At 43.0% G+C, this 13,308-nt stretch overlaps 1 protein-coding gene across 2 annotated transcripts in view; it reads left to right on the top strand.

The window, feature by feature from the left end:
* LOC111977894 (mitogen-activated protein kinase kinase kinase 21) overlaps positions 1-10,205 on the top strand; it is a 33,885-nt gene extending 23,680 nt beyond the window's left edge. Inside the window, exons 7-10 of one of the 2 annotated variants that reach the window (XM_024007672.2) lie at positions 4,960-5,110; positions 5,213-5,310; positions 5,413-6,162; positions 6,307-10,205. In XM_024007672.2, the coding sequence (XP_023863440.1) occupies positions 4,960-5,110; positions 5,213-5,310; positions 5,413-6,162; positions 6,307-6,701 (1,394 nt within the window). In that variant the 3' untranslated portion in view covers positions 6,702-10,205. Of the gene's footprint in view, positions 1-4,959; positions 5,111-5,212; positions 5,311-5,382; positions 6,163-6,306 lie in introns of both variants that reach the window. The other variant, XM_024007671.2, reaches the window with a different exon arrangement.
* The last annotated feature ends 3,103 nt before the right edge of the window (positions 10,206-13,308 follow it).

The following is a 13,308-nucleotide window of genomic DNA, read 5'->3' on the forward strand; positions in this document are numbered from 1 at the left end:
GAAGTATACAGAATGGTGTCGTCTGCGTAGAGGTGTATCAGAGAATCACCAGCAGCAAGAGCAACATCATTGATGTATACAGAGAAGAGAGTCGGCCCGAGGATTGAACCCTGTGGCACCCCCATAGAGACTGCCAGAGGTCTGGACAACAGGCCCTCCGATTTGACACACTGAACTCTATCAGAGAAGTAGTTGGTAAACCAGGCGAGGCAATCATTTGAGAAACCAAGGCTGTCGAGTCTGCCAATAAGAACGTGGTGATTGACAGAGTCGAAAGCCTTGGTCAGGTCGATGAATACGGCTGYGTGGTAATGTCTCTTATCGATGGCGGTTATGATGTCGTTTAGGACCTTGAGCGTGGCTGAGGAGCACCCATGACCAGCTCTGAAACCAGATTGCATAGCGGAGAAGGTACGGTGGGATTCGAAATGGTTGGTGATCTGTTTGTTAACTTGGCTTTCGAAGACCTTAGAAAGACAGGGTAGGATAGATATAGGTCTGTAGCAGTTTGGGTCTAGAGTGTCACCCCTTTTGAAGAGGGGGATGACCGTGGAAGCTTTTCAAACTGTGGGAATCTCAGACGATACGAAAGAGAGGTTGAACAGGCTAGTAATTGGGGTTGCAACAATTTTGGCGGATCATTTTAGAAAGAGAGGGTCCAGATTCTCTAGCCCGGCTGATTTGTAGGGGTCCAGATTTTGCAGCTCTTTCAGAACATCAGCTATCTGGATTTGGGTGAAGGAGAAATGGTGGGGGCTTTGGCGGGTTGCTGTGGAGGGTGCCGGGCAGTTGACCGGGGTAGGGGTAGCCAGGTGGAAAGCATGGCCAGCCGTAGAGAAATGCTTATTGAAATTCTCAATTATAGTGGATTTATCGGTGCGATGATCGGTGATCGGTGATTTATCTATGCGTGTGCGTCGTTACTCAACATTGACAGGAGTGCTCCAAACAAAAGACAATGACTAAATTGACAAAACAAAACAAAAACTTGTTTCTCACAAGTGTAGAATAGCTTCAATGTGTCCACTCAAACAATGGGAACAGGAAGACTGGAATAATAATATTGAATGCATTAAAATAAATTACCTTAACATTTACATTTACATTTAAGTCATTTAGCAGACGCTCTTATCCAGAGCGACTTACAAAGTAACAAACATTGTAGATTAGAAATGATAGGAATTAACTGTAAATGTACGGCTGGTGATTATGTAATGGGGAATTGATATACACTAACAATCAAATGCAAACAATTCACACAATGAAGTTATGAAACTGAATGTGCACAAATCGTCAGGAGAGAGCGCATTCTGGAGAGAGAAGTGCATTGTGCATCTGGTCGCATGSTCAATCCGACGTCTGCATTGGCCATGCAGCATTTACAGGGATACGACCTCAGTAGAAGGCAGGGCATTCATACTTCTTGCGCTTCATGGAGCAGTGCAGAGCTGTTGTCAAGGAAGTGAGTTTGTGTTTATACAGGATGTACTGCCCCCACCTACCGTCAACCAATCATGCGGAGTTATACAGAGCACTCGGCATTGTTACGGCCTAACAATCAATCATTCGACTAATTGGGGTCAACCTTAGTTGGAAAGCAGACTGAACCAGGTTTCCTCTTGGATTTTCCCTGTGCTTAGCTCGATTCCGTTTATTTTTATCAAAAAAAAGCATACCCTGTATTTTGAAAATGGTATATAATATTGATTTATTATTGAAAGGTGGTGTACTTTCTGGGGCCACGTAACTGCCGTAGCAGCATCCAAGTGGGTGCTTAATTTTGGTTGTAGTGAACGAGTAGCTAGCTAGCTATCTACTACGGAGTCCAAACTTAATCTCAGTTCTACTACAGAAAAGCCAGAGACATCTTGATGACAGCGCACTTCCTGCCTACCTCCCTCCGATGACCACACAATGACTGTCATGATGTTGTGGTGTTGTTTTTCTAAATTATCTTTTTTTGTGATTTGAAACGCTTAGAGATTCTTTGAAAAGTACTACATTATATATACAAAAGTATCTGGACACCCTTTCAAATGAATGGATTCGGCTATTTCAGCCACACCCGATGCTGACAGGTGTATCAAATCGAGCACACAGCCATGCAATCTGCATAGACAAACATTGGCAATAGAATGGCCTTACTGAAGAGCTCAGTGACTTTCAACATGGCACCGTCATAGGATGCCACCTTTCCAACAAGTCAGTTTGTCAAATTTCTGCCCGGCTAGAGCTGCCCCGGTCAACTGTAAGTGCTGTTATTGTGAAGTGGAAACGTCTAGGAGCAGCAACTGCTCAGCCGCGAAGTGTTAGGCCACACAAGCTGACAGAATGGGACCGCTGAAGCGCATAAAAATTGTMTGTCCTCGGTTGCAACCCTCACTACCGAGTTCCAAACTGCGTCAGCACAAGAACTGTTCGTCGGGAGCTTCAACTCAGCCTCCCGGGTGGCGCAGTGGTCAAGGGCACTGCATCGCAGCGCTAGCTGTGCCACCAGAGTCTCTGGGCTCGCGCCCAGGCTCTGTCGCAGCCGGCCGCGACCGGGGGGTCCGTGGGGCGACGCACAATTGGCCTAGCGTCGTCCGGGTTAGGGAGGGTTTGGCCGGTAGGGATATCCTTGTCTCATCGCGCWCCAGCGACTCCTGTGGCGGGCCGGGCGCAGTGCGCGCTAACCAAGGAAGCCAGGTGCACGGTGTTTCCTCCGACACATTGGTGCGGCTGGCTTCCGGGTTGGAGGCGCGCTGTGTTAAGAAGCAGTGCGGCTTGGTTGGGTTGTGCTTCGGAGGACGCATGACCTTCGACCTTCGTCTCTCCCGAGCCCGTACGGGAGTTGTAGCGATGAGACAAGATAGTAATTACTAGCGATTGGATACCACGAAAATTGGGGAGAAAAGGGGGTAAAAAAAATAATTTATAATTGAAGAAAAAAAAAGGGAGCTTCACCTTTCCCAGAAGAGTGGAGGCTGTTATAGCGGCAAAGGGAGGACCAACTCCATATTAATGCCCATGATTTTGGAATGAGATGTTCAACGAGCAGGTGTCCACATACTTATATACACTACATAAAAAAAGTATTATTATTTTTACCCATAACATGATGCAGCCACCACCATGCTTGAAAATATGGAGAGTGGTACTCAGTTATGTGTTGGATTTGCCCCAAACATAACACTTTGTATTTAGATAAATTCTTTGTCAAATAAAGCACATGTAGCAGTTTTACTTTAGCGCCTTATTGCAAACGGGATGCATGTTTTGGAATATTTGTATTATTTACAGGCTTTCTTCTTTTCACTCTGTCATTTAGGTTAGTATTGTGGAGTAACTACAATGTTGTTGATCCATCCTCAGTTTTCTCATGTCACAGCCATTAAACTCTGTAACTGTTTTAAAGTCACAATTGACCTTATGGTGAAATCCCTGAGCGGTTTCCTTCCTCTCCGGCAACTGAGTTAGGAAGGACGCCTGTATTTTTGTAGTGACTGGGTGCATTGATACGCCATCCAAAATGTAATTAATAACTTCACCATGCTCAAAGGAATATTCAATGTCTGTTTTTTTATTTGTACCAATCTACCAATAGGTGCCCTTCTTTGCGAGGCATTGGAAAACCTCCCTTGTGTTTGTGGTTGAATCTGTGTTTGAAATTCACTGCTCGACTGAGTGACCTTACAGATAATTTCATGTGTGGGGTACAGAGATGAGGTAGTCATTCCAAAAGCATGTTAAATACTATTAGTGTGCACAGAGTGAGTCCATGCAACTTATTTTGTGACTTTAAGCTCATTTTTACTCATGAACTTATTTATGCTTGCCATAACAAAGGGGTTGAATACTTGCTTGACTCAAGACATTTCAGCTTTTACTTTTTTATTAGTTTGTAAACATTTCTAAAAACATAATTACACTTTGGGATTATTGTGTATTGTGTGTAGGCCAGTGACACAATCTTAATTTTATACATGTTATATTCAGACTGTGGTAAAATTCAAGGGGTGTGAATACATTCTGAAGGCACTGTAGCTGTTATGACTGGGTAAGCTTCCCTCTCTAACCTCTATTCTGGTTCTGCATGAATGTTTTCTCCCTCTAGTGTGCGCCCGAATTGACAATATCCGAAGGGACAGTATGTATGTGTATCACCAAGATGTGGATATCACCAGCAAGTGCCAGTCCTCTACTGGGGTTAGGAAGAAAGGCAAGCAACTGGCATTGTTGGAATGTGGCCATTCTGTCTGCTGTGGGTGCACCGGCTAACGTGTTTCTCAACGGCTAGGGTTCTAACAAGACTAGCAGCTGTTGCCTGTGCTTCTAGCTACTAAGAAAATTTGATGGACTATCATCATCTCTGATTTCAGAAAATGTACTTGGGTTTATCCTCTGAAAAGCCCAGGATGTTTCAGGGTTTTTACTAATAATAATAATATAGGTTTGCTTTGAAATGAAGGACACGTTGGGATGCATCCGAGGTCATTTGTAACCTGTAATGTTAATCACCTGATCACAGGTGTTCTCTTCATTTGCAACCCAACGTGTTCTTGAAATGTTCACATATCTATATACAGAGTATTTTTGATTTCCTAACCACTGTTCAGCTGCAGTGATTATATGAATATTTCCCATTGCGGTTGATGGTGGAGGTTATCTTCTCAAATCATCCAGTCCTCTAAATGCTACTCAAGTGGTTGAAGTATAAAATATATTGGCACCCTTGTACTTTTCTTAAATAATTCCCTATTTCTTCTAAAATAAGTTTCATTTTAAAAGTATTTGTCACCACACCTTGTTATTGGATTTTCAACTTATTCTAGAAGAAATAGGGAATTATTTAAGAAAGTGCAAAGGTGCCAATATATTTGGCTGGAACTGTAACTGCTGTTGGCCTGGACACTCAGATTTGTCACTGGTGTATTGGAGTACTCTGCCAGTTGTTGACTGATGTTCTCTCCTTCATCACAGTGACTCTGGACGAGAGCAACAGGACATGGGGACGAAGCACCATCTACAAGCCGGAGGAGTTTGATGACGTCAAGAAGGGGATTAAGAAGAAGGGGCGAACGTGGGGACCGAGCTCCGTTCAGACCAAGGAGCGGGGAAATTGTGCTGAAAGGTACAGGACATTAGGGTTTCTTTTCATCTCTGTTCATTATTTCTTCTGTCATCTTCATTGTGTCTGTGTGGGTTGTTTTATGAAACTGACTTGTCCTAGCAGAGTGAGGCCACTGTCTGATGGAAACAACCCCTGGTCCACCAGTCTGGGGAAGTCCCAGAAGTCTGTTCCGTTGGCTGCGTTGTTTGCAGAGCAGCAAGGTGAGGGGAAATGTGTCTTCTAATATAATCAGATTGAACACAACAAGACCATTTCTTAGTTCCTGTCAACAGCCTGTCTCTGTCCTCGTCCTTCATGTTCAGGGACCAGTAAAGAAGAGATGTGCTCGCCGGATGGATCGGACAACACCAAACCAAAGCAACTGAAGTTCCCCAATCAGGTGTACATCGATCTACCTCTGTGGAAAGATGAGAAGCAGCAGGGGGGCGAGGGGACGGCAGGAAGCTGCCCTGGGGAAAGCCTGGAGGACTCCAGCACCACCTCAGCCAGCTCCACCAGCACCACCCCCCAGCACACCCCCACCAACAGCCTGAAGAGGACCTCCGCTCGTCGCCGGACAGACACCGTACTCTACTGCTGTGCCTCTATGCTGGCCTCGGTGGCATTGGGCTTTGACCTGCGTGATGTGCTCAAGGCCCCACCGGCAGATGACCCTGAGCCTCAGCCCAGCGTGGAGAAGAAAAAGAAAGAGGGTCTGTTCCAGCGCGCCACACGCTTCCCTGGTGGACGTTCTTCCCATAAGGAGGAGGCAGCCTCCCAAAGCCCCATCAACCTCATCTCCATGTCTTCCATCTCAGTGTATAACTCCACCAAGAGCCTCCTGCGGTCAGCCTCGGAGGGGCCAGAGCCCAGCCCTGTGAAGGAAGTGGCCTCTGTCAACCTGTCGCACCCCAGGCCACAGCCCAGCAGCGGCTCCCAGCCCCAGGTTCCAGAGGCGCCCGGCCGCAGGACTCCGGCCTCCCCCCTCCCCCAGCCTGCTGCCCTAGAGAAGACTCACAGTCAAAGCATGGGCTCTCGCCTCCGGAGGAAGAAGTCAGCCATCATTCAGGACAGTGAGTGAACGTGACATCAGGACCGTGGGTGACACATAGAGACTGTATATATTTAATGCAGTAGTGTTTGATTGTGAGGTGACACCACTGTACAAATGATCCGTGAACAATGAAACAGCCTCTGTTTCTCCTTTCTGTCCCCAGCTAACGGTACATCCGGCTCTCGCACAACTTCATCGGGACAGTCTTCCACCACGACCTCTCAGAAGAAGAACTCTGACAGGGAGGACACCCCTAAGAGAGCAGCTAGTGGGGAGACTGTCACCTCCAGGTCCCGGCCTTTGTCCCTCCGGGGCAAACCCCACTCATGGGGTCTCCTGAGGGGCCGCAACAAAAGCTACTCCCTGGGCCACTATTCTGGAGAGAAGAGCGCCAGGAGCCTCAACATCGTCCTCTCCTCCGCCGAGGTCAAGATGGACTGCTCTCTGCTGGATATGGACACGGAGGGGCAGAAACGTGACTGTACCGTGCCCCTCTGTCGAATTCAGAGCGGCCCCAGTCACCCCTCCGTCTTCGAACTAGAGAAAAAATTATTGTGATAGCAGAAATAAGCTGCCTTATTACCAGGATCCAATCTCTAAGTAACGTTTATGAGTTGGATCAACAAGTCTTATTTGACATTCCAGGGCATTCCACTGCCCTCCTGTGGTTTTTACCTGAATGTAGGCCACTGCTGCTGAACACTTTATTTATTCTGTAATATTTTGATAGGTAATTTAATATTGGAAAAACGTGTTTCAATAGCATCAGGTTGATTGAACAACGAAGGAACACATTTAATTTTTTGTTGTTGCAGAAATGTTTACATTTTTGTRCGCACATACTGGTTAGGACCATGGCATCTTAAGTTACAAAATGATGCTTACGTTAAAATGTTAATTTGCTTTTGTCTGTGGATCTTTTATTCTCCGTTTTKATTTAATGCTGGTAATTATTTTGTATTGTATTGATTTTGTTTTTATATTGACAGATACAACAGTGTTTATTTTAGGATGAGTTCTGTCCAATGTCTGAGAGGTAATATTGAAGTCATCAACATGTGGCGCAACTGACAGATTTACAAATGTAGGATCTTAATTTGAGCCAGTTTGCTACAGCAGGAAAATAATGCTGCAGCAGGACAGTTCTTCTGCAACAGGGTGATCAAATTAAGATCCTACATCTGTAACAGTGCAACCAACAACACTGGAGAACCTAGTCTCAACACTGAAACACTAAACTAGGCCTGGTCAGCTTCTACTTCTACCACTATACGACAAGCCTTACCAGCAGCTGGACTAGTACCAGTACTGTACATAAAGACTATTCAGCATTATTAGCTGCTATGGTTTATGTGGAATATGACCATTTGGCTCGAAATCAGTTCACATGGGGGTTAGTCTACCTAGGTTCCTGTGAAAACACTATTTTTAAGAACAAAGAGATGGGAATTAAATATATTTCAATACTTGTTTGAGTAACAGTTAAATGCTGTATTCCTTAGCAATAATTTTCATATTAACATAAAAAGCTGACAGGAACTGTCTCTGATGCCACTAAACTACACAAATTGTTATCATCTGAATATTCAGTCTCCATTTAAGTACCATGCAAGTCATTAGTACTGAGCAACAAGTAAAACTGTCCGTAAATATCCAATGTATTGTTGTTCGTCCCCATTTACAAAGAATACCGAATGTTAAATCTCTCTTTTTGTAGTTCTGTTTAAATCATGAGCACTTTCTCTTTATTTAAATCGACATTCCTAACAGTACATCCCAGACAGCTGTTGAAGTCACTACAACTGGAAGAATAGCTTTTTTTTAACACTGCCTTTGAGATCAAATCTCATCACTGTCAAAGCTGGAGTCCCTGCTATATCCTGACATGTTAAGCATTCCATTAATTGAACAACAACTTAAGTATTTTTTTTGCCTTATCTTCCTTTTTATTAGCATTGTGTTAGCTCTGTGTGAGGAAACTGGTTCAAGTGATTGAGATGGCAACATACAGTACATACTGATCAAACCTGTTTATCAGTGTTTTTGTTCACACCACAGAATCCCAGCGTTGTTTTATCTTCATGTATCCCCATGTTAACAGGAATACGTCAGTTGACCTCAACCTTCTTACTTTTATACTCGCAAGCATACTTAAACCACTTCAAGAATGGCTGTCTGATTAGAATGATAGGTCTTTGAACCAGTGTGAATCCTCAAACCCTCCATGTTCTTTCTGGAAATGTAAATCAACTCAAGATGACCATACCAAACAAATGTGAATCCATACCCTCTTTACCTTGTGTAGTGTCAATACCTGGAAATCAAGACCAAAATGTCTATTTTTGTTGTCTTAGTATCTTGGAATGAAAATGGACTGAAATACAGTAATTATAATGAAATAGTATTCTCTGAAATGTTTCATGTTGGGTCTCAAATCAATTAATTAATTATGCTGCAAGTAGTCTCACTGTGGGAGGCAAATATTAATTTGCAGACATGCAGTATGACATGTCTTCTCAATAACCTGCGTGGACCAACAGCTGCAATAGTGCTGTGTAGATGTTATGAGGACATGGTCAAAGAAACTCTGGTGATGTGACCACTTTTCAGACTCCTCTCTGAGTGTAATAACCTGTAGTAGGATGACTAGGTGATGATGATATCCAGCCTCTGGAGGACCATGTCAGCCAATAGTTTAGTCTTATACAGTATGGCTCATGGTTATGATAGAGTTTGCTACAGCACATATAGTATGAGACTAGGCTAGCAGGGCGATTGACAAAGCACAATCATTCCACTCGTGTGAGACATTCAGACTTCCCGTACACTAAGTGCTTGTGTAGTCGGAGTGCTGTTGCACTCAACAAGCTGCAAGATACACGGGAAGGAGCTCTGCTGTTGATCTGCAGACAGTCTGTGTTGAGAGACAAAATAATGTAATGTCTCCTGTTCCCAAAACTATCACCAAAGCTCATAGTTCATGAGACAGATTTTTTATACTGTATTTTTAACCAGCCATTTGGTTTGAAATTATTTAAGTCAAATTGACAAATGTATTTTATTTAAAAAAAAGTTTGTTACATAGTACCCATCTACATACTTTTATTTGTGACCTAGTGTATGTACAGTATTCTAGTTTTTTGGTCTCAGAATAAATCACCTGTATGGTGTTTTAAGGAACAATGTTTACCTCTCAGGAGTGGCTTTGGGATTAATAGATTTTTCTCCTAATACTTAGACGAGGTTAAATCAGTAAAGAAAATGTATGATTTTTAAAACAAAAAATGATATTATACATGTATAATACACATGGCAGCCCCCCGCACCTCTGATTCAGAGGGGTTGAGTTAAATGCGGAAGACACATTTCAGTTGAATGCATTGTTGTACAACTGACTAGGTATCCCCCTTTCCCTTTTATTTGATGGTTAAATGGTTAGCAAAATCCATGGTCTGAGAACATTGGCATTCTGTTACAAATCAATTCAAAACTAAGTCTGAGCATAATAGAAAGTTTAATTTCCCTAAATTGTGTGGGGTTAAAACTACTGACTTTGCACGTGTGACACTAAATAATTAAATATATTGTATGAGTCTATCCCATGTCATGCTCCATATAGGTTGGTGAAAACGGAACCAAATCTACACTCTTARAAAAAAAGGTTCTGGATAGACCATAAAGGGTTCTATGCTTGCTTCATATGTGGCACCCCTAAAGGTTCTATATAGAACCCTCTTGTAGGGTTGTTTGGTCAGAACCCTAGGGGTTCTTCACTGAACCACAACTGGTACCATATAGAACTCTTGGGTTCTATATAGAACATTTTAGGGGTGCCATATGAAGCAAGTATAGAACCCCCTTTTGGTTCTATCCAGAACCTTCTGTTCTAAGACGGTATAGTGATGTTTAAGATACAGTATGAGGTAGAATGTAAAGAGATCAAATTCTCCATCTTATACAAAATTATTTATTGTAAGATCTAATATTGCAATTTAGGAATTGTAGATTTGAATTGTTTTTCTTGACACATGTCACTTGTGTAAATAAAGATCTCCTCAAGGATATGTTGATCAAAGCAAAATGAGTAGACTATTTGCATTTGAATACAGACAGTGGAATTAGTCATTTACATTTTCTTTTTTAGATTTTGGACATTTAGCAGACACTTATCCAGAGTGACTTAGTCAGTGCATTCAACTAAGGTAGGTAAAACACCCACGTATCAGTCAACTAAGGTAGGTAAAACAACCACATCAAATCAACTAAGGTAGGTAAAACACCCACGTATCAGTCAACTAAGGTAGGTAAAACAACCACATCAATCAACTAAGGTAGGTAAAACACCCACGTATCAGTCAACTAGGTAGGTAAAACACCCACGTATTCGTCAACTAAGGTAAGTAAAACACCCACGTATCAGTCAACTAAGGTAGGTAAAACACCCACCCACATATCAGTCAACTAAGGTAGGTAAAACAACAACCATCAGTCAACTAAGGTAGGTAAAACACCCAAGATATCAGTCAACTAAGGTAGGTAAAACAAATCAAATCAAGTTTATTTTATATAGCCCTTCGTACATCAGCTAATATCTCGAAGTGCTGTACGAACCCGCCTAAAACCCCAAACAGCAAGCAATGCAGGTGTAGAAGCACGGCGGCTAGGAAAAACTCCCTAGAAAGGCCAAAACCTAGGAAGAAACCTAGAGAGGAACCAGGCTATGAGGGTGGCCAGTCCTCTTCTGGCTGTGCCGGGTGGAGATTATAACAGAACATGGCCAAGATGTTCAAATGTTCTAAATGACCAGCATGGTCAAGTAATAATAATCACAGTAGTTGTCGAGGGTTCAGCAAGTCAGCACCTCAGGAGTAAATGTCAGTTGGCTTTTCATAGCCGATAATTAAGAGTATCTCTACCGCTCCTGCTGTCTCTAGAGAGTTGAAAACAGCAGGTCTGGGACAGGTAGCACGTCCGGTGAACAGGTCAGGGTTCCATAGCCGCAGGCAGAACAATTGAAACTGGAGCAGCAGCACGGCCAGGTGGACTGGGGACAGCAAGGAGTCATCATAGTCCTGAGGCATGGTCCTAGGGCTCAGGTCCTCCGAGAGAGAGAGAGAAAGAAAGAGAGAATTAGAGAGAGCATACTTAAATTCACACAGGACACCGGATAAGACAGGAGAAGTACTCCAGATATAACCAACTGACCCTAGCCCCCGACACATAAACTACTGTAGCATAAATACTGGAGGCTGAGACAGGAGGGGTCAGGCGACACTGTGGCCCCATCCGATGATACCCCCAGACAGGGCCAAACAGGAAGGATATAACCCCACCACTTTGCCAAAGCACAGCCCCCACACCACTAGAGGGATAGCTTCAACCACCAACTTACCATCCTGAGACAAGGCCGAGTATAGCCCACAAAGATCTCCGCCACGGCACAACCCACGGAATAAGATTGGTTAAGAAGAATGCTTTTGTTGAAGAATCCTGACAACCTTTGACCTGGTTGCCTTGGAGCCATTTTGGAGCGTCCCCAGCTGTTCTGTCCCACCACGGTTTCACGGCGGCCGTCCTTTCTCCTCCTGCTCCCCCTGAGAGCCAAGCTTTCGTAACGGCCCTGAGACTCCCACTTCACATCGATTCTCAGAGCAAGAACAATGGGAATATCTGATTTACTTTTTCACTGGTAGGAATTAAAGGCAGTGGAATTGGCTCCTCTTACTGGAAGTTATTCTAGGGGCCTCTTCTCCTGATGCACAGTTAGGCCATCCCATTTAGAGAAACAGGTAGTGCTTGCTTAAAATGCAAAACAAAAGCAAACATCTTCTGCACATCTATCACCCCAGTGTTTAATTTGCCATAGTGTAATAATTACGCCACTATGGCCTATTTATTGCCTCACCCCCCTTATCCTACCTCATTTGCACACACTGTATATAGACTTTCTCTATTGTATTATTGACTGTATGTTTGTTTATTCCATGTGTAACTGTGTTGTTGTTTGTGTCGCACTGCTTTGCTTTATCTTGGCCAGGTTGCTGTTGTTAAATAAAGATTAAATATTTCCATTTTTTTTTAAGTCAGGGGTCTAAATTAAAAAAATGTAATTGGTAGCAGTGGTGCTCCAAACTTTAAAAAGTTAGGAGCACCACATGAAATTTAAGAGCACTAGAAAATATGATTTTTTAAATTGATTGAGCTACAGCTTATATTGGGCCTATATGGGCCTCCGGGGCACCTACACCACCCGATGTCACTGTTAAATAGCCATCATTAGCCGGTCTCCACCCAGTACCATGCCCTGAACTTAGTCACTGTCACTAGCCGGCTACCACCCGGTTACTCAACCCTGCACCATAGAGGCTGCATGGAATCACTGGTCACTTTAATAATGTTTACATGCTGTTTTACTCATTTCATATGTATATACTATATTCTAATCTACTGTATTTTAGTCAATGCCACTCCGACAGTGCTCGTCCTAATATTTATATATTTCTTAATTCAATTATTTTAGATTGGAGTGTATTGTTGTGAATATTTAGATCTTACTGTGGTGTTAGAGATATGAGCACAAGCATTTCGCTACACACGCAATAACATCTGCTAAATATGTGTATGTGACCAATAAAATAAGTGGGATTTGATTTTAATTCTAGCTATTTTTGAAGAACACGTGCCCCAGAAACGAATATGTAACACTGTAAATACATTTCTTTATTATAAAAGCTAAAATGTTGATACGAATACCTGTCACAAAAGTCATTTGTGGAATAGTAGGTTTCTACATTAGGTAAAAGCAATATTTTCTTATTGAGATGCATTACATTACCCTGTCTCTTTAAATACATCAGGTTTGCGATGACGTCATGCAAGATATGTCATTCATCCATTGCTTTGATCATTGATCACTGAAGAAGCTTTCTGTGCCCCCAAATGTTTGGATAGACTGATAGCATATAGCAGGGCTCTCCAACCCTGTTCCTGGAGAGCTACTGTCCTGTAGGTTGTCATGTAGTCAGCTGGATGGGACTTCCAACTTCATTGGCTGATCCCTCCTGGTGACCATGTTGGAGTCATGTACGGGTCATCAGGAGTGATGAGCTAATCATGAAGAAAAAAATGGATTACTTTAATTAAAATGGAGATAGCTTCAATGGCA

The sequence above is a fragment of the Salvelinus sp. IW2-2015 genome, linkage group LG18 (genome assembly GCF_002910315.2).
Source record: "Salvelinus sp. IW2-2015 linkage group LG18, ASM291031v2, whole genome shotgun sequence".
Classification (NCBI taxonomy): domain Eukaryota; kingdom Metazoa; phylum Chordata; class Actinopteri; order Salmoniformes; family Salmonidae; genus Salvelinus; species Salvelinus sp. IW2-2015.